This window comes from Pseudovirgaria hyperparasitica, assembly GCF_010093815.1.
Source record: "Pseudovirgaria hyperparasitica strain CBS 121739 unplaced genomic scaffold EJ05scaffold_13, whole genome shotgun sequence".
NCBI classification, from domain to species: domain Eukaryota; kingdom Fungi; phylum Ascomycota; class Dothideomycetes; order Acrospermales; family Acrospermaceae; genus Pseudovirgaria; species Pseudovirgaria hyperparasitica.
The window spans coordinates 932771-950978 of NW_022985561.1; the positions used below are offsets into that span (position 1 = coordinate 932771).

Consider the following 18208-nt stretch of genomic DNA (forward strand, 5'->3'; position numbering starts at 1 on the left):
CTCTCACTCCGGCAACCTCAATTCGCAACATTCAACCTCAAACGAAACCATCCCACAACCATCGCAATGGCCTTCGCGTGGAAAGCAGCTGGTCTTACGTACGATACACTCCCAATTGTCAACTGATTCTGACTGACGACGCGCAGCTACAACCGATACCTCGCAGTCGCGGCCCGGGTTGTTCGCCGTTCCTTGAAAGAAGATAAACGCATCGCGGCAGAGCGTCGCGGCGAGATGGAGCTACGATTCGCCAAATGGGAGGTAAGATACAGCATTTGAACTTACATGGGGGTGTCACTAACAGTCCATTTTCCAGAATGGAAAGCAAGGCGAGAACAGGTCCCTGGCAAAGGCCAACGAAGCCAGCGTGGCGGAACATTCATCCTCATAAATTACAAGGCATCCTGAAAAGAATTGAAATGCTATCTGCTGTACAAGGCGATTGGGAGGTCCACTGAGGAAGGGTGGAGACTTAGACACTGTGTATACTGTACCATATCGCGCAGTCGGCTCTGCCGCTGCTTAGACACCCGAATGTGCTACGCCTTCCAAGAGTAACTTCCAGTGACACACCAAACAACATATAATTCTCCCACATGTGAAAATAACGACTGCTTGATATGTCCGACCCTGACCCTGTCGTCGACGATGTCGTAGAAGGTCTGCCCTCCTTGCTGTGCCACTCTGGTGCGGGACAGAGCTCTAAAATTTCAAATAGCTACCTCCGCATTCCGACTCGATACGCCTGCGCAAAGCGATCGCGACGATGCAAGTCCGACCACAGGTCAAAGTAATAAGTGTCTGTCTCAACCGAACAATAGAGCTCATAATTTTCAGGTAGCTCGATCAGAGACGATCCCACTCAAGCCCATGCAGCGCCGGGGGTCCAATCACCCCAAAGCGTAGCTCATACGCAGCCCATTGAAGTGAACGGCAAAACTCGAGTCTGGGACATTACTTCCAAATTCTCGGAGGCATCCTCGGGTAAGCCTAACATGTTCACTCCTTAAGCGCACACGCTCGTTGCTTGGACAGGACGAAATATCAGAATGAAATCCACCGCCGAATACGCACTTACGCAACTTTGCTGATATATTATTCCTTAGCTCTAAGGCCTGGGCAACTTATCAAAGATGAGGACTTTACGCTATTTGAGTCTGTTGGGGCCATAGAGGTATCCCCTTCATGCTTGTGAATCTACCAAGGTCATTCGCTAAACCTTCGTAGATTATGGACCCGAAAATGGATAGTGGATTCTTAAAACCTGGAGAGACTTTAGACGACAATTATGATGTCTCAAGAGCCTTGTTACCTGAAGAAGTGGTCGGCATCATGGATCAGCTATTGTGCTACGAGGTCGCCTGGCATCATGGGTATCCTTTGTCACAGACCCTCTTCACGTCGATATATATCGACAGATTATTATGGCCTCCATCAGACTGTCTCTCCGACGCTCAATTCTACCGAGGAATTCGCCCAATGGGCCTTCATCCCCTCCTAGACGTACTCAGATCGTATTGCATTGCCCTTATCAAATGTTGTGATTTGACAATAGAGAAAGTCACTTCTAGAGACTACTACGAGGAAGAAGACTTTAGTACACATACTTATAACCGAAGTCTACTCCACACAGTACCCCACGACAAGGTCTTGGAGTTACTCCGAAGTTCGATTGAATGGTTGTCCAACAGCCGGAACAGGAGGTCAGTACATGAGAGTCGATCAAAAGTATAATATCCCAAACACTCATTAGACCTAGTGAAGTACATCGAACAAGTAGAGAGCTTGAGGAGGCACTCATCAATCGACTGACATTCCGAGAGAGAATGCTCTTGGCTGTCGCGCCTGAACAGGAGATTCTAGATCTCGCAGCAGTATGGCCTGCTGTCTCTGCGGCTTTACCACCATTGGAAGCAACGCATTCATTAGGTCGTCCTGTCCCCGACTCGTTCAGTGAGAAGATCCAGCGACGGCTCGCAAGTACCGTGCCTCCACGACCAACTGTCGATTTCACCTTCGCTGCTGCTTATACGAAGCTTGTCCAGCTCTGCAAAGACTGCGAGGATGCACTACGGGTCCTAGAGATTACGACTGAAAGTCCACAGGAGCACTTGTCTTTCATCTGGATGTTTAGCTCTCGCAAACCTGCCCCCCTGGCGTATGCGCGCTCATGTCTTTCAAGCGTATTCTTGGCGCGGACGACTGAAGGTTTCGAGCAACTCATACAAACCGATCTGTCCGAGTTTGTTTTTCCTGCTGACCCCGTCCTCGATCCAGTAAACTTCACATTGGAGGCTGCGCAAAGCAGTTTTGCCCCGCAGGATAAGCGCCTAGCAATGGCTACTATAATCAATGAATTTACAGGTAGAGCAGCACCGCAGTACTTTGACATGTGGAACAGCTTGTGTCAAAACCGATGCCGAACGCGAAGAATGATTTGCAATAACATCCCCTTCATCGACGACTTGCAGTTCGCTACTGAACAGTTGGACGACGAGTTGCATGACCTCACACATACCATGCGGTATCCCCTTAGTACCTGGGTGTATCACATGAAGCTCCGTATGGTCGAGTGGGTTGTCCAACTCGGGTTCGAGCAGGAGGTATACCTACCAGACGAACTTGCTGGAATGTATTGGTGGCTGTCCCAGGTCGCAAGTCTGCGCGCATCAGTGATTGAGCAAGTATACAATCATCTTTCGCGTCGACACGAGATCTTGAGTAATGGTGGAGAGATTGAGAAAGCAGAGACGATTCGAACTACGCAGGCCTTTGTAAAGGCACTGATGTACGAGGCAACTGGGACGGGAGCTCTCGCCGACGCGATGTATGCACTGTACATGCGCCTACATTATCTTCAGCTCGTTCCTATACTGTCAAGACCGTACAGCGAGTCATCACTGCGTTATGAGCTTCGTATGAAGCCTTTCTTACGCCTTAATCCCCCACAGATACCAACATTCGAAGCCTTTGAGGAAGCGACACGGATGCCATCAGGGTCTCAGGACGATGTCTTTGCCAAATATGATGTTGAAGGCTCTGTCAAAGAGGCGAAAGAGGCCTGGGCAGCCTTGAAAAGATTGGGGGCCAGAGCTGCAAAGAGCGAGGTCGTCCAAGCTGCATGGGAAAAGGTGAACACACTCGATGCAAGAAACGAAAACTGCTAATCGGACCACAGAACCTAGCAAGCACGATCCAATCTTGCATAGCCTGCGGAATCGCAGCCTCGACAATTAGCAATATACCAAAGGACGCGGGCACAGGGAGAGTTAAGGAGATGTTTCAGGTTGAGATCCCCGGAGAGGGAAAGCGGTATCACGACTGGTGGGTCGTGCCAAAGATCAAGCGGAATTAAATAATGCATATTCTTTCTTTAAAGATTCTAGTCATGACACTGGGGTCACATGCGAAGAGTATATCCTCATACCACGAAACTCGTCATCATTCGTTTCATCTCTGTCACCCATATCCTAGCTGCAGTACTCCAAGTAGGGCATGGCTTCCTCTAAGGTTATGAGGGTCGATAGCTGCTTTATCGCATCGCCATATAGCTTTATCGCGAGCTGCGGTTCTTAGATCCTTTAGGACGTCACATATGGATTATGGACTGAGGTCATAACTTGGATATGATCATCGATCATCGTGCGGCGCAAGCATCTTCAGCCCTTGAACTTCCTCAGCGAGTTCTGTACATTATCAGTCCCATGTCTCTGTGCCCAAGTCTCCCCTTCATAATCTCACCTCTCTAACTTTTCGAACCGAACGAGCCGAGATTCCCCGTTCCCCAGAGAGCCGTGCCTTGATTGTAGCCTCGCGCATGAGACTATTAGTGATGCGCATCAGTATACGTTCAGTGTGTCGACTCGTGTGTACGTCGGTACTTTACTAACTCTTGAATGAACAGCGTGTAGTCCAGGAATATCTGTGACAGGTTAGAAGGGTATGTGTGGGGTACGATAGAGTTGCGGACCATAATATCGACATTCTTGCTCAGATTGCGGTTGCTGTGCGCTTTCACGATGCGTTTGACTGTAGAGCGCGGGTACAGTTGTTGAGGCGCCATGATTATCTGGTACGCGTGTATGTAGGTGAGGCGGGATGTTTTGATGTTGACGTTCGAGGGTCAACACGACCAATGCTCGATGTCACGTGGGCATTACCATCTCACTGTAATCAGGAAAATGCGCTGTAATTCTGCTGCCTCGTTCGAATACGATGTGGCTCGTTTCTGATTACAGTGCTATTGCAGAAGAGTACACATTCAATCTACGGCTTCACAATTTTCATGAGTCGACCTCCATTGACTCTCCACCCTCTGCAGTGGTCTCCTCCTTATTCTCGAAAGTAGCATCCAGCCAGCCAGTCAACTCATGGCCCTCATAAAGCACGAACTCCTCGCTCACGCCACTAACACCGACCGATGTGTTATCCACTGTAAGCTCCTTGTCCTGGCTCAGGCTTTCCTTCAATGCTCTAAGCGCATGCTTGACCAAATCCTCACGGCTGCTACCAGCAAACTCGTCCAAGTTCCTCTCGAGGTAGGTCCTTGCCATCTGGCTACGTGCTCCGATCCCACATGCTAGCATCTCCTGTGTCACACCGCTCGGCTGGAACTCGAACAGATGTGGGCCCGTAGCATCGACACCAGCTATTAGGAGACCGACTCCGTATGGTCGCTTGCCGTACGATTGGGTATTACTTTGTGCACGGTCGCCAATGCGGTTGGTAATCTCAGCTAAGCCAATTGGGCGGTCATATGTGAGGCGGGACGCGAGTGATTGTTGCTTCATGAAGTTGGAGAGGACGCGAGCATCTGATGCGAGACCGGCCAAAGCGACACCGTAGTGGGTGTCAATAGGGATAATCTTCTTTTGGTAGGAGGACAGCTCTTCTGCATTTCGCTGCGAAGAAGAGGTAAGCTTTTGGTCATGGCAAAAGAGGATTGTGAATCATATTTGTACCTTCAGAGCCGCGAGAACTGCATGCGTCTTGCTGACGATCCCGACAACGACTGAGCCTTGCTTGACGGCTTCCTGTGCGTACTCTACTTGAAATATACGGCCTTGCGGCGAGCTGTATGATTGTTAGTAGCTTGTAGAGGACATATTAGGACCTCAAGATAGAGCTCACAATGTCACGGAATCGTTATCGTAGTTGTTTCTGAACATCTTGAAGTATGACTAAGTTCAGAAGCAGAGGAGGTTACTTCACAGAGCTTTGGGAAATTCAGCCGGACAGAAAGGTCACAAGTGTCTCTTTGCTAATCGTGCTGGGTGCAGAATGGCGAGTTGTAGTGTTGCGATGAGGATGAGTGTCAGAGCTGGAACTGGAAGGGCCTGATCGGGATATCTTGTGACGGAGTGCGACGAAGTTTAAGGTGTCGAGGGGGATCGAACAGATGGAGCGTTGTAGTATTCTCATCGAGGTCGTAAGAAGTCGTAAACGCGGCCGCTGCAACCTGATGAAGCTCCGGCAGGGATCATTTAAGCCTCAGGCGCCAATAACGAACCGTAAGTTAAGCTCCTCATGGATGTCACAAGTTTAGTACAAGCATAAGACCAGCCACGCGGAGTTTCAATACACCATTCTCGAGAACCAGAGCCTCTAAATATCACCCTGACATTTGAACGCATATTGGCGCTTGATTAGTATCATATTGCTCGCGGGTACCCAGATCACGTCTCTTCGCATCCTCGATCGACCAACATCGAAGCGCCACCACGATGGCCGGTCTCAAAACCATCATCGCATTATCATTTGTATGTTTGTCACTGCTCGAGGCTTGGTGGGGTAAATCAGCTCTGACCATCGTATAGGTTCTTGCGATCGGCTTCCTCTTGGTCATATTGTCGTCGGCGCTATGGAAGAAGTACTATACTCTACTTGTCGTCGCAACCTACGTCGTAGCGCCTATACCGAACTGGCTTTGCGGCAGAGCGGCAAATAATGATGACTTTATGGAAAGCTCTGGGAACGGAATCGTAGACTTTGGAAGGTTCTTGACTGGCTTCTTGGTAGTCATGGGCGTCGGTATGTTGGATCCCCAAAGACGTCCTCTGCGAGACCTCCGCCACTAATAAATGCTGTAGCCTTGCCTGCTGTACTTGCCCACTGTCATATCATCGCCAACCTTGCTATGGTCATGTCCATTATCGGGGGGTTCCTCATCTACGGCACCATAATCTCCTTTACAATGTTCTTTCAGGAGGATGAAGAGTTTTGAAGTACATCAGATGAAGGGTGTGCCGATGGTTTGCGCAGGAATTTCACGACGCTTTGGAGCACAGCAGGGTCTCATAATATGGAATGTATGATCTAGCAACTATAATTCGTTCCGAAACGGCGTATAGAGGCATGGAGCAGTTCATCATCACGAGTACCGGATCACAACAGCACTAGACACGCACTACTTTTGGCTTCGTCGGGAGACCTAGTAACAGAAGTCTGGCGAAAGGCAACAGCTTGATTGATATGAATACGTAGTGTACAAATCTGATCCTTACGCCGCAAATTTGACGTAGACTCATTATGCTCAGAGGCATCGCTAATTCGAGATATATGCTACTACAACTACCGTCTTCATAGCGCAAGATTGTATGTGTATTCATCCTCCATGTTCTGCACAATCCATAGGACGACGGAACTACACTCAGTGTTAGCGTCTCGTTTGAGATCTCCTTCTCATAAAGGCATACCTGAGCATAATGAGGCCGTTTGCGATGACGTTGGCAATACCGAACCAAAGGGTCTGCAAAGGGTATTCGTGTATGACATACTTCAAAACCATGACACTCTGTGCAGCAGTCAATATTGATCTAGAGGGTGTGATTCACGGTGACATACAACTGATCCAGCCAATCCACCAGCCATCAGCGCAAACCCGAAGAACAGGACGGCCTTGGCTTTCCAAGCAACCCCATTTCCAGAATAGCTGAAACTGTCTGCACTCAGTCTGGTCTTGTCGATTGAGTTAATCACCAGCATGCCGAGGGCAGAGCAAATGCCAGGTATCCAGTCGATGAACGTGATGTGGATTTCGGAACCATTGCGTTTAGATTTGGAGAAGGCGCAGGCGTCGATAAAGAAGTAAAAGCCGAGAGAGAACTAGATAGCGCCTTGTTAGCAAGACAGAAGATACATCTCGGATGCTACGTCAAGTTACCAGAGCTCCGGCGATGTAGACGCCTGCCGTTCGACTATTGGCGTTGTTGAGCCACTGAGGCTTTGGGAATCGGAAGAGCCTATGCTCCGACATATCTACAATAGTAACACGTAGCGGACTGTGGTATTTGAGTGGTGCTTATCTTCTCGCGATTCGTAGTGATGTCGCTGGTGTTCTGGCTGGAGGCTTGAATGCTGGCGCGGAGGTGGAAGCAGGCGCAGACTGAAGCTCCACTAGTAGACTTTAGAAGCTAGGCTCGATTTGTACTAGGTACACAATTAAATATCCCCCGGTATTCTGCACCATCCTCTTCTTCCTACCGCAAAACGAACGAAACTCGAGCGCATTCTTGACATGGCGCCTACAAAACCACAATCCAGCAAGAGCAGAAAGCCACCAAGCTCGGGTCCGAAAGGCAAGGTTGGCAAGTCGAAACCTAAAGGTCCTCCGCCAAAACCGCAGCAAGTCAAGACGAAGCGACCGACATCGTCTGCAAAGCCAAAGCGCAAGGTATACACAGAAAAGGAACTCGATATTCCAAAACTGAATATGATCACTCCGGCTGGTGTGCAGAAGCCCAAGGGAAAAAAGAAAGGCAAAATTTTCGTGGATGACCAGGTACGGTTCCTATCTCAAGTTGCCCTAACGAGGTCTGATCATGATCGTAGGAGAGCATGATGACCATTCTTGCCATAGTAAATGCAGAGAAAGAAGGGCAAATCGAGTCAAAGATGATGAAGGCGAGACAGATGGAGGAGATTCGTGAAGCCAGACGTCAAGAGGCGGAAGCACGACAACAGCATAAACGGGAAAAACTTGTAAGTGTTGTGGGCCCTGTATTATTGAGTTCCTGCTGACGCTTTTGTTTAGGAGGAAACCAAGGATTTAATTCGAAAAAGTCGCAAGCGAAAGTCGGACACCACCTCCACGGATGCTGAGAAAGTCGCAAAGACGGAGAAGCCCGGCAAGAAGCGTGTCTCTTTTGGTTGATTTTATATCTATCCAAGCTCTATCGATCTATATATTTGCACCACTGCACTCTCGAGAGGACTACTGGCCAGCAGAAACATGTAGGCGCCGCCTCATGGGGTCAAATGCGCTACCCATATTCGAGTGTTCAGCAGTAGAGGAAAGGGCGCCGACAGCCTTGAGATCTGTCTCAAATGCCATTCTATTGAGAAATGCGGCGACCTAGAAGGCATCAGTGGATATCTTGTTGCATGGGCTATGTTACCTACAGGCTTGGCGAGCCAGCGCTGGCCTCCAGTCTCGAACCAACTCAGATGGCCCCCCAGGGACGTTGTCAGAAGAACAGTAAAAGGGTTTTGTTTGAATTCACCGTATGGAATGGCATCGTTGGCGGCGATCTAGAGATCAAATCAGCAAAACGCCAGCAGACACCGATTCAACAACACAAACCGGGTCATCTTCCGCGTTGATGGCCAGAAAAGGGATCCTGACGGACAAAAGTGAATCGCAGGACGAAGCGTCACGGTAGTACGCTCTCTCGGTAGGATAGCCCCATGTGGGACATTGTATCACACTAGACAATTACATAAGAAAAGATCCATCCAGGGTGGTTTGTACGAACCGGTCGAACTCGTGTAGGTATTTTGTCTTTCGGAGCGCGTCAAGGTTAATCGCCGTGTACTTTGACACCTCTTCGGCATGACTAGACTTGTCAGTGCGAGATCACGCATTCTTTGGACATGGATCTCACCGCTCGATTAATGCTTTCATGTTAGTTCCCATAGTCTTGGAGTATACCTCCATCCCGACCCACGATCTCTGCAGAGCGACACTGCTGGCGTCGAGATCCCATGGGTTTGAACAGACTACGGCAGCTTTCAATGCACAGTTCGCGCCCTCCTCACCGATGTACTAGGCAAAGTCAGCTTGTGCGATGTTGTAAGCCATATCTAGAGATACCCTACATTAGTGATAATATTGGCGCCAAGTGAGAAGCCTATGCCAAACAGTGGGCGGTTAGGAAAGGTTTTCCTCAGCCACTTGACTACTTGACGAACGTCCCATGTTGCACGGGCGTTATATAGAACTCCGGATGTGACCTTTGACATGGCACACCCTCTAGAGTTTACGACGCACGCCTCCCATTCCTGATTCTCGACCAGGGGTGCTAGACACTGTCGAAGATAGATCTCATATGAACCGCCGCTGAGACCATGCAACGCTATTAGCATCGGCTTCGAATTGCTCGAGCCAATGTTGTCAAACTCTTTTTCCGTGAAATATGTCGTTCGTGCGGGCAGAGTGGTATCCACCTCGCCACGCTCATGAACGACAAAATCAACAGTGAAGCTGCCGATGAATTCTGTGCCTTCTGACTGGAATATCTTTCGTTTGTAGTGCATTTGAGGTCCCTCAGCCTTGACTGCTGTCCACATGGTTTGAAGATGTCCATTGAAAAGGAGCGGGTTCAGCCGGCATGGCGGGGTCGTATTCTTGCAAAAGTCATCCAGACCTTCTTGCGTTCCATCCTGCAATGGTATCTTAATTGCAGCCGGCGAATGATGGAACGAGTTTGTGGCATAGCCTAACCATGATGATAGACCCATGACTGTGATCGCCCGATGGTGATAGAATGGAGGCTCTGCAAATTGGCGAAATATCTACACACATATATAAAACGTGTTCACTTTGCGGACTTTATATGATAATCAGGTCAATGCACAGCTGTACTTGCCTCGGCCGGCGCGAATGTGTAACAATCCCCGATGCGGCGTGGGATTCCGTCCGTCCATGCATCTGGCATCCATGTTCGCGCACGCAACACGTGCTGACGTGATGGACGCGCTAGTGGTTCTGCCTAAGGTTTCACGGTCGCAACGACGCAACCACAGCCAAGTGCATCCCCATACCACACCACGCCCTGGCTTCCGACTCTCCATGGTGCCGTAGGGAGAAGCTTCGTGTTGACACCAGTCTCTCTGACGATGTTTGCCGCCTGTAGATCACGGAAATAGTGATGTCGTACCCATACCAGAATCAGTATCCCAATAATGGCAATCAGTACTATCCGCCGCAGTACCCTCAACCGCAACCTGGACAGTATATGAGTTCGGTTTCGACGAATCAGCCCCAGGCCCCTCCGACGTACCAAGCACCCCCACCGCAATACCCTCAGCCCAACTACGCGTTACATGGAAACCCTAGAGCTTACTTCAACAACCAGAACCCCCAACCATATATACAAGCTCGGCCTCAACCGCAGCAGCAACCATACGGGCAGCAAGTACCAGGACCGCGTTCTATTACCTCGACGGCGGCGCTACCGCACCAACAGCAGCAGCAGCAGCAGCCTCCTCCGCCTCAGAGACCCTCATCAGGAACACAGAGACCAGCGTCTGGACATCATGGGCCGCCTCCTACAGCCCCGAGAACCCCGAATCCCTCCCTGAAAGCTTCGACCCATTTGACATCTTCACAGCCTCCTCAAAGTGCACCTGCAGCAACAGATCAGCCATCATCTTCTTTTGCCCCGGTGGCACATAGGCCTACAAACTACCAAACGCTTTTATTGTCTCTTGCAGAACATTATGTTGAAGCTGCCCACCAGCTTGGGCCTATGGCTGCTCTGCCGGGAAATGCTGAGGATCTGAAGAGATATCGCAAATTGATGGCGACGGCGCTGGGATGTTTTCAAGCAGTGTTAAAGACGTGGAAATTCGCGCCGCGTGATGAGGCCCTGGTACGATTACGCTATGCTGTACTACTATCAGAGGAAACAGTAAATCAGCATGAGGTGGAGGAGGTGCTGAGCAAAGGCATACAAGTATGCGACAGAAACAAGATATACGATTTGAAGTACAGCATGCAACATCTGGTAGCACGAGAGCTGTTTAAGACGAACCCACGCGCTGCGCTGAAAACGATCGACAAGATCCTGCCAGAGGTTGAAGCGTACGTAATGCATTCCTGCCGATCTTGACATTAATTGACTGGGACAGAGAGCAACACACACCGTGGGTATACGCCTTCAGCTTCTTGAGGGTGACCTTAGCTCTCCAATATCCCTCGCAGATGGAGGTGTCGTCTACAGTACAAACACTACGAAACATTTCTAATCTAGCAGAAGACAAAGCCGATATATCCGTATACACGACCTGCAAGGCCTTGGAGGCATTGATCCATCTCCGAAGCACTAACCTAGACAACCTCTTGGCAACGCGCGAGGCCATCGCGGACGCTCGTGCCAAACAGCTAGCGATCAAAGGTCAGGATCTGTCCCCGGTGATAGCAATGCTCGACATGGTTGATCTCGCGACTTGTCTGCGCTCGGGCGATTTTGGGCAACTTCCCGAGAAACTGAGCAACCTGCATAACTCGCTTGATGAGCGGCTCCATGCGAGTAGCTCGATGCAAGACAACACGTTCTCCGTGCTCATTGATCAAGGGGCTGGGGGCAAGTTGACGACAAGCACGAGCGGAATCTTCCGGAGGTCCTCGGACGGCCGCGATATGCTCGTGTTTTCATGGCTCGCACGGGGTGATTTGTCGGCGTTGGGGTACTTTCTGAGTGGCATTACGACCTTTATGAAGCAGAGCGAGTCCTTTACGAAGCCTGAGAAGTATCTCCGCGAGGCACTCAAGCAGATGCGGTGTAAGAGACAGCACGTTCTTGGAGTTGTAACTTTTGGACCGACTAACCCGCTCTAGTGTCGAGACAAGACAAGACCGGCCAGACGTCCATCCCCGAGACAGAGAAACGAATCGGATGGCAGGCAAGCCTCGAATGGTTCATCCAGCTCCAGCTCGCGTTCATCTCCTGCACCCACAGGGACTGGCACGGCGCGCAGAAGACGCTAACACACCTCAAAGACACCCTCTCCGACGTCTCCACCCAAAACACCGAGCTCCCCCTCCAATTCGTAACATACCTGACCGGCATGACAGAACAAGGCCTCGGCAACCTCGACGAAGCCCTCACAATCTACCAATCCCCCTGCCTCACCCTCCCGGACGAATCCAAATCCCGCCCCGGCGACCCCGCCAGCGACCTCCGCATCCTCTCCTCCATCGCCCAACTCTTCATCCTCCAACACCCCGCCCACCCCCACAACTCCCTCTGCCCCATCCTCCTCGCCGCCCTCCAGCCCCTCTGCAAACACCACCCAAACCTCAACATCCGCGCCGCCTTCGGCCTCGTCTCCGCCTTTGCCACCCAGCCCCCCAGCGTCGTCCACTCGAAAGACTGCATCCACAAAGCCCTCATCGCAACAAAGGCCTCGGGCAACGCCCAGCTGCTCGCCGTCCTCTTCACCGCCATGGCAGATCGCTTCTTCAGAGGTACGGCCGGCGATCAGAGCTCAAAGGGCGCGAAGAGTGCGCGCATTACGACGGCGCGTTGGGGTGATCCGCTGTGGAAGTGTCTTGGTGCGCATCTTGCGTGCGACGATTATGTGTTTAGGGGGAAGGCGGTGGAGGCGGAGGCGGCGAGGCGGGAGATGGCGGCGTTGTTGCCCGGGTTGCCGGAGGGGTTGAAGGGGGGGTTGCTCGGACATGGGGTGGGTGGGTGATGGTGGTGGTGGAGATGGAGATTGTTCGAGACACGGGGGTAGCATGATAGCATGATAGCATGATAGCATGATATATATATACTATTGCGTTACACCACACGTCACCGTCATCATGCTTTACATATATATATACGTGTGTGTGTGTGTGTTCGTATGTATCCAAGTACCCAACAAGCACGTGCCAAGATATGTTACGATTCCATCCATACGTCCATACAGACTATCTAGACATGAAACGGTATTATATGACGGAACAGTGTAGTAGCAGGCACGTGGCGTACACATATATACATACAAAGATCAAGAGGAGAGGGTAAGATGGCAACATGATATAATGGTGTTATAGGGCACGGCAGGAACACAACAGGCACGGCATGAAGAACAAGCACAAGCACAAGCACGATGACAACCAGGCAAAGTGCATGCACAGCATCAGCATCAGCATGCATGTAGACGTCAATTCATTCAAGACTTGATATCATTCCGTATCCCAGAGCAATTGGTATATAATTCCCCCCAGATCTCCCAATCCACCCCCCAAAAAAGCCATCTCGCGGCGCCGCAAGCCCCGTTCGGTATATCCCATACTCCATTCATTTCATAGCACCGGGGTGACACACGACCGTGTAGCCCACCATCCCCCATACATCGTCCCGCACTCTCACCTTCATATATAAATGGTATCATGCAAAAAGCGCCCCCTCCCCCCCCCCCCCCCCAAAACCCACGGTGGTCCTCCAATCCTCTAATGCACACTCAACCGCCGCTCAACCGTATCCTGCTTCTCAATAATAGCAGGCGGCTTCTCGATGCGCATGCGCAAGATATGGCGCTTGACAAAGTACGGCAGCCAAACGGTCGTCTCGTAGTGGAGGAAGTTCCTGGTCGGCACGCTAAAGACGCCGTCGAGCTCCTCGAGCGTGAGCTGTTTGGTCTCGCGCACAAAGCAAAAGACCATGCCCCAGGCAATGAGGTTGAGGCCGGCGTAGAAGCCAAAGGCGCCGGTGGGGGTCATGACGGTGCGCATGCGCGGAAAGGTGAGGGAGAGAATGCCGGCAAAGGTGTTGTTGATGCAGACGGCCCAGGCCATGCCCTGCTCGCGCTGGATGGTGGGGAAGACCTCGGCGGAGTACTGGAAGGCGACGGGCCCCTCGCCGAGCGAGTACATGATGGTGAAGAGGTAGACGAAGAGGACGACGGGGCCGACCTTGGCGGCCTGGCTGACGCCTTCTTTGTTGTTGAGCAGCGACAGGCCGGCGGCGAGGAGGAAGATGCACATGAAGGGGAAGGTGGCGAGGGTGAGGGTGCGGCGGCCCTTGGTGTCGATGAGGAAGAGGGTCGGGATGGTGAAGACGACCTGGACGGCGCCGTAGCCGAGCGAGGCGAAGAGGGCCTGGTCGGGCGTGTAGCCGGCCTCGGTGAAGATGGTGGAGCTGTAGAAGGAGATGACTGAGGGATATGTTAGCGAGAGATTACAACAATCAATATAGCAATCAATAAAGCAATCAATATAGCAATCAATATAGCAATCAACATAAAAGATGGTCACTCACTGTTGATGCCGCACATCTGCTGGGCAAGCATGACGGTCGAGGCACCGTAGTTGGCACGTCGGATTCGGGGCACGCGGAAGCAGTCCCAGAGCCGGGTAAAGTAGCCCATGCCGGCGGCAACCTTGATCTCCTCCTGGTAGATGACATAGGAGTAGTAGTAGTCACGGGCGGCGATGATGGGGTGGGCGCGCAGGATGTTCATGGACCGATAGCCCTGGGCGACCTTGCCGCTCTTCATGAGCCAACGGGGCGACTCTGGGCAAAAGTAGATGCCGACCATGAGGATGAAGGAGGGGATGAAGGCGGAGCCGAGCTGGAGACGCCAGGAGATGTCGCCGGTGTCCTTGACGATGACGTTGGCGCAGAAGCCCAGGAAGATACCCGCAACGACCCAGAGCTGCCAGAACATGACGAGCGCACCGCGAATGCGGGCGGGGGCCATCTCGGCCGAGTAGATTGGCACGGTCGCGTTCTTTGCGCCAATGCCGATGCCCATGACGAATCTGGCAGCGAAGAGACCTTGCCATGACCTGGCGAAACCGGAACCGATGGGAGTGGCCGTCAGACAGGCCGCCGTGAGAAAGATTTCGCCGCGTCGGCCGAGATATTTGTTGAGCGGATCGACGATAAAGGCACCACTGTGCAGGAGCTGGTTAGTGGGCGATTCAAAAGGCAGAGAAGCAGAAAAGACAGGGAAAACTCACATGAGACCGGCGGTCAAGAAGATGATGGCGTTGATGGAGCCGACAATCCATTCGTTGCGGCCGGTTCCAGTAATGCCAAACTCCTCGGGAAAGGACAAGTTGGCACCGTTGGAGCCAGTCTGGTCCCAGCCCTGTGTGGCCGCCCCGACGGCGCAGAGGCCGATGGAGTACCAGAGCATCTTGGGGCCGTGCCACTTGTGGTCCCGCTCGTAGATGAGGGCGGCGCGTTCGTCGGCGGACAGCTCGGCGAGGGCCTCGAAGTTGTCGGGATCGCGGGCGACGAGGGCGGCGCGACCAAACAGGTCGGAGTGCTCGTCCAGGCCATTTTGCTCGGCGAACAGCTTTGCGTCGGCATGGGCGACCTCCTTGGAGACACGCTGCGGGGGGCATGTCAGTCGGTGGGCTGGAGGGAATTGACATGTAGGGACAGGCTTACCTTGAGCGGGTTCTCGACGATGTTGAGAGCTACGGATTCGCGACGACCACCGCCGCCGAGTTCATCGATTAGCTCCGGAGAAGGGGCCGAGCCAGTCTTTTCGTTGCCGGAAGCATAGGCGACTTCTTGCTTCTCGTCAGCCATGGTGGAGGAGGGATTGGAGGGCTTGATGTCAGGCAGCAGCAGCAGCAGCAGTAGCAGCAGTAGCACCAAGCAGTTGAAGAAGGGGAAAGAGGGGAGGGAAGTGGGAGGAAAGAAAGTGGCAGAGTGGGAGGAGAGTGGCAGATGTTATAGAAATAGAGAGAGAGAGAGAGAGACAGAGCTGGGGAGAGCTCTGGGGGAGCTTGGGGAGGATTTGAGGGGGGGGGGATGGGGCCGGAAAGACAAGGACAAGGGTTTCTGTGGAGAGAGAGAGAGAGCCAATGATGGAGGTGGAGAAGAAGTGAAAAGGATTGGAGCAGGACAAAAGCCAGGTTAGCGAATCTCCACCTCCAGACTCCAGACTCCAGACTCCAGACTCCAGACTCCAGACTCCAGAGTGTGTCCCAGAAAAGTTCCAGAAAAGAAAGAAGGACGGGATGAAAAGGTGGAGTGGTAGTAGTGTAGTGTAGTGTGTTGGTGGGTATAGTGTAGTAGTGTCAACAAGCCCAAGCCATCAACGGGTCCGGGCAAGCATGCATGACTTTGAGAGCTCCACAGCCGCAGCTAGGAGTTGGTAGGAGATTTTGGGAGTGGTGGTAGTGTGGTAGGAGGAGTACGGCTACGACTACGCCTTTGGATGCGACGACAGGGCTCGGACGGGGTCAGCGCGCAGGGTCAGCTCGAGTCAGTGGGTAGACTAGGAGGTTGTGAAGGGATGGAATGAATGACGGAGTGTGACAGTGACAGTGAGTGTGCAGTGCATCATCCATGTGCATCTTCTATTATATATGTACGAATGATGTTTCTATTGGCAGTATCAGAACATGGAGCATCACCATGATTGCCATGCTGATGGCGATGCCATCAGCATTGCCATTGCTACGATTGCTAACCCACTCATAATTACACAACCATGGGCCAGTCAGTGTACGGTAACAAGGGCGAGCCAAGACACACAACAAATACAACAACATACACACGGCTGAGATTGGAGTGTGAGATGAGGGATAGGACGAGTCAAGACAGCAGCAGTGCACATGACCGAGATGGGCGTCAGTCTTGACGATGTTGTACTATTAATGTTACTCTCATCAACATCAACATCAACATCATCATGATTGCAACTGTCAGAGTCATCGCCGTCGCCGTCGCCGTCGCCGTCATCGTCACCGTCACGCCGCCAGCTAGCAAGATCCGTCAGATCCAGGCCAACACGCCAAGACAAAGGCCCAAGCCTCGTCCGAGCTTGGAAGTCTGTGCCGCAATACGCAGACTGTAGTATACACGTGACTATGCCCACATCTACGCGGCAGTCCCGCCCTTTTTACCCCGCCCGTCCCCCCCAAAGTAACGCCCAGTCCCCCCGCCCAGTTCAAGTCAAGTCACGGGTCACGGGTCACGGGTCATTGGCTGTGTATCACTTGGTATTCTTCACTTGTCCCGTCCGTCTCACGTTTGCCGTCAGCCTTCCTTCGAGGTCGCGTGAGTGTGTGTGTGTGAGTGAGTAATGGTGTGTGTATATGCAAGTGTATGTGTACGGATGTTAACCTTGTTGCTTACTGCGCCTTTGCCTGCACTGTACTATCCCGTATTCTAATACTCTGCATACACGTATAGTATTCGTATTCCCCCTTCCATTCTTCCCCATCCGTGTGTCGTTGTCTTGGCCTGTCGTCTTGGGGGGAAAATGGAAAATCGCGCGTTCCTGTCAGGCATCAGGCATCAGGCATCAGGCACCAGGCAGGGACCAGGCAGGCATCAGGCAGGCATCAGGCAGGCATCAGGCAGGCATCAGGCAGGCATCAGGCAGGCATCAGGCATCCAATCCAGCGTCTACTACAGTCACTACAGTCACTACACTCATCTACTACACTCCACATACTAATTACACGCCATACACTAATCACAGTACATGCCATATTATATACACTACACTGCGCTACACTATCTACACACACACACACACACACACACACGCACATACTGTATATCTTGGCCTTTGTCCCGCTCCTCCAAGACACCGTCACCAACTGCCGCCTTACCACTAACCGCCCGCCACCAAAACGCCTAGCTGTACATTTTCCCCGGACATGCCGTCTGCGGCGTCTGTGAGCCTTGTCTTCCCAACCGCAACCGCTCTATCCCAAAACTAAACAAACACACACCGTCCGCCGTCCACCGTCCACGCCACTCCAGACCATCGTGCTCGCTCACATCCGTGATTTCTATTATTCTTTGCTACTACATACTACATACTACATACTATTACATAGCTAGTTAATAATTATTGTCCAAACCTTCCCCCAAGCAGCCAGCCATCTCCGGCCATGTCCAAGACGTTCTGACTTGTGTGTGTGTGTGTGAACTGGCACAAACGGCCCGACTGTTGCACTCTCTCTTGGATTGCACCCTTGTTCTGGATCTGCACAGAGCCTCAAACGCTCATGGCCGCCAGGGTCTGGTCATGTACGAACCTACTACTACTATTACAAACATGTACAGTGTACATACATATACATGCATGGCACGGTCCAGTGCGTGCAGTGCGTGCGTGCAGTAATTAGATGGTCTAATTAGCCGTGTCTTGTCTGTCTTGTCTGTCTTGTCTGTCTTGTCTGTCTTGTCTGTCTTGTCTGTCTTGTCTGTCTTGTCTGTCTTGTCTGTCTTGTCTGTCT

The 18208-nt window shown here is 51.9% G+C and overlaps 12 protein-coding genes across 12 annotated transcripts; 7 read left to right on the plus strand and 5 right to left on the minus strand.

The window, feature by feature from the left end:
- Nucleotides 1–66: 66 nt before the first annotated feature.
- EJ05DRAFT_513106 (uncharacterized protein) lies at nucleotides 67–574 on the plus strand (the record flags this gene model as incomplete). The annotated part of the gene is made up of 3 exons (XM_033748397.1): nucleotides 67–98; nucleotides 147–261; nucleotides 317–574. 3 exons carry the CDS (start codon nucleotides 67–69, stop codon nucleotides 389–391), a joined length of 222 nt encoding a protein of 73 aa, XP_033598068.1. The 3' UTR covers nucleotides 392–574.
- On the plus strand, nucleotides 507–1094 carry EJ05DRAFT_108710 (uncharacterized protein). The gene is made up of 3 exons (XM_033738988.1): nucleotides 507–660; nucleotides 719–797; nucleotides 842–1094. Exons 1-3 carry the CDS (start codon nucleotides 621–623, stop codon nucleotides 1008–1010), a joined length of 288 nt encoding a protein of 95 aa, XP_033598069.1. The 5' UTR covers nucleotides 507–620; the 3' UTR covers nucleotides 1011–1094.
- A 26-nt stretch (nucleotides 1095–1120) lies between these two features.
- Nucleotides 1121–3597, plus strand: EJ05DRAFT_108735 (uncharacterized protein). The gene is made up of 3 exons (XM_033738989.1): nucleotides 1121–1703; nucleotides 1754–3131; nucleotides 3179–3597. Exons 1-3 carry the CDS (start codon nucleotides 1231–1233, stop codon nucleotides 3353–3355), a joined length of 2028 nt encoding a protein of 675 aa, XP_033598070.1. The 5' UTR covers nucleotides 1121–1230; the 3' UTR covers nucleotides 3356–3597.
- Nucleotides 3350–4089, minus strand: EJ05DRAFT_478597 (uncharacterized protein). Its single transcript, XM_033744492.1, has 4 exons — nucleotides 3971–4089; nucleotides 3891–3922; nucleotides 3742–3823; nucleotides 3350–3686 (listed from the first exon to the last, which is right to left on the minus strand). The coding sequence occupies exons 1-4, from the start codon at nucleotides 4061–4063 to the stop codon at nucleotides 3660–3662; spliced, it is 234 nt and encodes a 77-aa protein (XP_033598071.1). The 5' UTR covers nucleotides 4064–4089; the 3' UTR covers nucleotides 3350–3659.
- An 85-nt stretch (nucleotides 4090–4174) lies between these two features.
- On the minus strand, nucleotides 4175–5419 carry EJ05DRAFT_513109 (N-terminal nucleophile aminohydrolase). The gene is made up of 3 exons (XM_033748398.1): nucleotides 5131–5419; nucleotides 4962–5073; nucleotides 4175–4901 (listed from the first exon to the last, which is right to left on the minus strand). The coding sequence occupies exons 1-3, from the start codon at nucleotides 5166–5168 to the stop codon at nucleotides 4284–4286; spliced, it is 768 nt and encodes a 255-aa protein (XP_033598072.1). The 5' UTR covers nucleotides 5169–5419; the 3' UTR covers nucleotides 4175–4283.
- Nucleotides 5420–5723: 304 nt separating this feature from the next.
- EJ05DRAFT_503083 (vacuolar protein sorting 55 superfamily) lies at nucleotides 5724–6223 on the plus strand (the record flags this gene model as incomplete). Its single annotated transcript, XM_033747363.1, has 3 exons — nucleotides 5724–5759; nucleotides 5817–6030; nucleotides 6090–6223. The coding sequence occupies 3 exons, from the start codon at nucleotides 5724–5726 to the stop codon at nucleotides 6221–6223; spliced, it is 384 nt and encodes a 127-aa protein (XP_033598073.1).
- Nucleotides 6224–6436: 213 nt separating this feature from the next.
- EJ05DRAFT_478600 (UPF0220 domain protein) lies at nucleotides 6437–7286 on the minus strand. The gene is made up of 4 exons (XM_033744493.1): nucleotides 7163–7286; nucleotides 6844–7104; nucleotides 6696–6793; nucleotides 6437–6643 (listed from the first exon to the last, which is right to left on the minus strand). Exons 1-4 carry the CDS (start codon nucleotides 7253–7255, stop codon nucleotides 6580–6582), a joined length of 516 nt encoding a protein of 171 aa, XP_033598074.1. The 5' UTR covers nucleotides 7256–7286; the 3' UTR covers nucleotides 6437–6579.
- A 200-nt stretch (nucleotides 7287–7486) lies between these two features.
- On the plus strand, nucleotides 7487–8351 carry EJ05DRAFT_478601 (uncharacterized protein). The gene is made up of 3 exons (XM_033744494.1): nucleotides 7487–7780; nucleotides 7831–7980; nucleotides 8033–8351. The coding sequence occupies exons 1-3, from the start codon at nucleotides 7517–7519 to the stop codon at nucleotides 8150–8152; spliced, it is 534 nt and encodes a 177-aa protein (XP_033598075.1). The 5' UTR covers nucleotides 7487–7516; the 3' UTR covers nucleotides 8153–8351.
- EJ05DRAFT_540312 (AB-hydrolase YheT) lies at nucleotides 7878–9897 on the minus strand. The gene is made up of 7 exons (XM_033749593.1): nucleotides 9097–9897; nucleotides 8883–9043; nucleotides 8754–8834; nucleotides 8582–8705; nucleotides 8401–8529; nucleotides 8033–8353; nucleotides 7878–7980 (listed from the first exon to the last, which is right to left on the minus strand). Exons 1-6 carry the CDS (start codon nucleotides 9736–9738, stop codon nucleotides 8213–8215), a joined length of 1278 nt encoding a protein of 425 aa, XP_033598076.1. The 5' UTR covers nucleotides 9739–9897; the 3' UTR covers nucleotides 7878–7980; nucleotides 8033–8212.
- Nucleotides 9898–10026: 129 nt separating this feature from the next.
- EJ05DRAFT_513114 (uncharacterized protein) lies at nucleotides 10027–12699 on the plus strand (the record flags this gene model as incomplete). Its single annotated transcript, XM_033748399.1, has 3 exons — nucleotides 10027–11083; nucleotides 11131–11783; nucleotides 11840–12699. Exons 1-3 carry the CDS (start codon nucleotides 10149–10151, stop codon nucleotides 12697–12699), a joined length of 2448 nt encoding a protein of 815 aa, XP_033598077.1. The 5' UTR covers nucleotides 10027–10148.
- A 710-nt stretch (nucleotides 12700–13409) lies between these two features.
- Nucleotides 13410–15727, minus strand: EJ05DRAFT_467802 (uncharacterized protein). The gene is made up of 4 exons (XM_033742859.1): nucleotides 15393–15727; nucleotides 14957–15333; nucleotides 14253–14890; nucleotides 13410–14148 (listed from the first exon to the last, which is right to left on the minus strand). Exons 1-4 carry the CDS (start codon nucleotides 15534–15536, stop codon nucleotides 13445–13447), a joined length of 1863 nt encoding a protein of 620 aa, XP_033598078.1. The 5' UTR covers nucleotides 15537–15727; the 3' UTR covers nucleotides 13410–13444.
- A 920-nt stretch (nucleotides 15728–16647) lies between these two features.
- EJ05DRAFT_503089 (uncharacterized protein) lies at nucleotides 16648–17019 on the plus strand (the record flags this gene model as incomplete). Its single annotated transcript, XM_033747364.1, has 2 exons — nucleotides 16648–16785; nucleotides 16999–17019. The coding sequence occupies 2 exons, from the start codon at nucleotides 16648–16650 to the stop codon at nucleotides 17017–17019; spliced, it is 159 nt and encodes a 52-aa protein (XP_033598079.1).
- Nucleotides 17020–18208: the final 1189 nt, after the last annotated feature.

What these genes read in the sequence shown, in the direction of transcription:
- EJ05DRAFT_108710 (XM_033738988.1), top strand. Translation starts at nt 621, where the DNA reads ATGTCCGACCCTGACCCTGTCGTCGACGATGTCGTAGAAG. An exon ending in CGTCGACGATGTCGTAGAAG is followed by an intron (nt 661 to 718) that starts GTCTGCCCTCCT and finishes AATTTCAAATAG; the next exon opens with CTACCTCCGCATTCCGACTC. An exon ending in ACCACAGGTCAAAGTAATAA is followed by an intron (nt 798 to 841) that starts GTGTCTGTCTCA and finishes ATTTTCAGGTAG; the next exon opens with CTCGATCAGAGACGATCCCA.
- EJ05DRAFT_108735 (XM_033738989.1), top strand. Translation starts at nt 1,231, where the DNA reads ATGGACCCGAAAATGGATAGTGGATTCTTAAAACCTGGAGAGACTTTA. An exon ending in TCCAACAGCCGGAACAGGAG is followed by an intron (nt 1,704 to 1,753) that starts GTCAGTACATGA and finishes AACACTCATTAG; the next exon opens with ACCTAGTGAAGTACATCGAA. An exon ending in TCCAAGCTGCATGGGAAAAG is followed by an intron (nt 3,132 to 3,178) that starts GTGAACACACTC and finishes ATCGGACCACAG; the next exon opens with AACCTAGCAAGCACGATCCA.
- EJ05DRAFT_478597 (XM_033744492.1), bottom strand. Translation starts at nt 4,063, where the DNA reads ATGGCGCCTCAACAACTGTACCCGCGCTCTACAGTCAAACGCATCGTG. An exon ending in GCAAGAATGTCGATATTATG is followed by an intron (nt 3,923 to 3,970) that starts GTCCGCAACTCT and finishes AACCTGTCACAG; the next exon opens with ATATTCCTGGACTACACGCT. An exon ending in TACACGCTGTTCATTCAAGA is followed by an intron (nt 3,824 to 3,890) that starts GTTAGTAAAGTA and finishes CATCACTAATAG; the next exon opens with TCTCATGCGCGAGGCTACAA.
- EJ05DRAFT_513109 (XM_033748398.1), bottom strand. Translation starts at nt 5,168, where the DNA reads ATGTTCAGAAACAACTACGATAACGATTCCGTGACATT. An exon ending in GATAACGATTCCGTGACATT is followed by an intron (nt 5,074 to 5,130) that starts GTGAGCTCTATC and finishes ACAATCATACAG; the next exon opens with CTCGCCGCAAGGCCGTATAT. An exon ending in CAGTTCTCGCGGCTCTGAAG is followed by an intron (nt 4,902 to 4,961) that starts GTACAAATATGA and finishes TCTTCTTCGCAG; the next exon opens with CGAAATGCAGAAGAGCTGTC.
- EJ05DRAFT_478600 (XM_033744493.1), bottom strand. Translation starts at nt 7,255, where the DNA reads ATGTCGGAGCATAGGCTCTTCCGATTCCCAAAGCCTCAGTGGCTCAAC. An exon ending in TCTACATCGCCGGAGCTCTG is followed by an intron (nt 7,105 to 7,162) that starts GTAACTTGACGT and finishes GGCGCTATCTAG; the next exon opens with TTCTCTCTCGGCTTTTACTT. An exon ending in GTGGATTGGCTGGATCAGTT is followed by an intron (nt 6,794 to 6,843) that starts GTATGTCACCGT and finishes ACTGCTGCACAG; the next exon opens with AGTGTCATGGTTTTGAAGTA.
- EJ05DRAFT_478601 (XM_033744494.1), top strand. Translation starts at nt 7,517, where the DNA reads ATGGCGCCTACAAAACCACAATCCAGCAAGAGCAGAAAGCCACCAAGC. An exon ending in AAATTTTCGTGGATGACCAG is followed by an intron (nt 7,781 to 7,830) that starts GTACGGTTCCTA and finishes TCATGATCGTAG; the next exon opens with GAGAGCATGATGACCATTCT. An exon ending in AGCATAAACGGGAAAAACTT is followed by an intron (nt 7,981 to 8,032) that starts GTAAGTGTTGTG and finishes GCTTTTGTTTAG; the next exon opens with GAGGAAACCAAGGATTTAAT.
- EJ05DRAFT_540312 (XM_033749593.1), bottom strand. Translation starts at nt 9,738, where the DNA reads ATGGGTCTATCATCATGGTTAGGCTATGCCACAAACTCGTTCCATCAT. An exon ending in TCAACGCGGAAGATGACCCG is followed by an intron (nt 8,530 to 8,581) that starts GTTTGTGTTGTT and finishes TTTGATCTCTAG; the next exon opens with ATCGCCGCCAACGATGCCAT. An exon ending in AGCGCTGGCTCGCCAAGCCT is followed by an intron (nt 8,354 to 8,400) that starts GTAGGTAACATA and finishes GATGCCTTCTAG; the next exon opens with GTCGCCGCATTTCTCAATAG.
- EJ05DRAFT_467802 (XM_033742859.1), bottom strand. Translation starts at nt 15,536, where the DNA reads ATGGCTGACGAGAAGCAAGAAGTCGCCTATGCTTCCGGCAACGAAAAG. An exon ending in TCGTCGAGAACCCGCTCAAG is followed by an intron (nt 15,334 to 15,392) that starts GTAAGCCTGTCC and finishes TGCCCCCCGCAG; the next exon opens with CGTGTCTCCAAGGAGGTCGC. An exon ending in TTCTTGACCGCCGGTCTCAT is followed by an intron (nt 14,891 to 14,956) that starts GTGAGTTTTCCC and finishes GCTCCTGCACAG; the next exon opens with TGGTGCCTTTATCGTCGATC.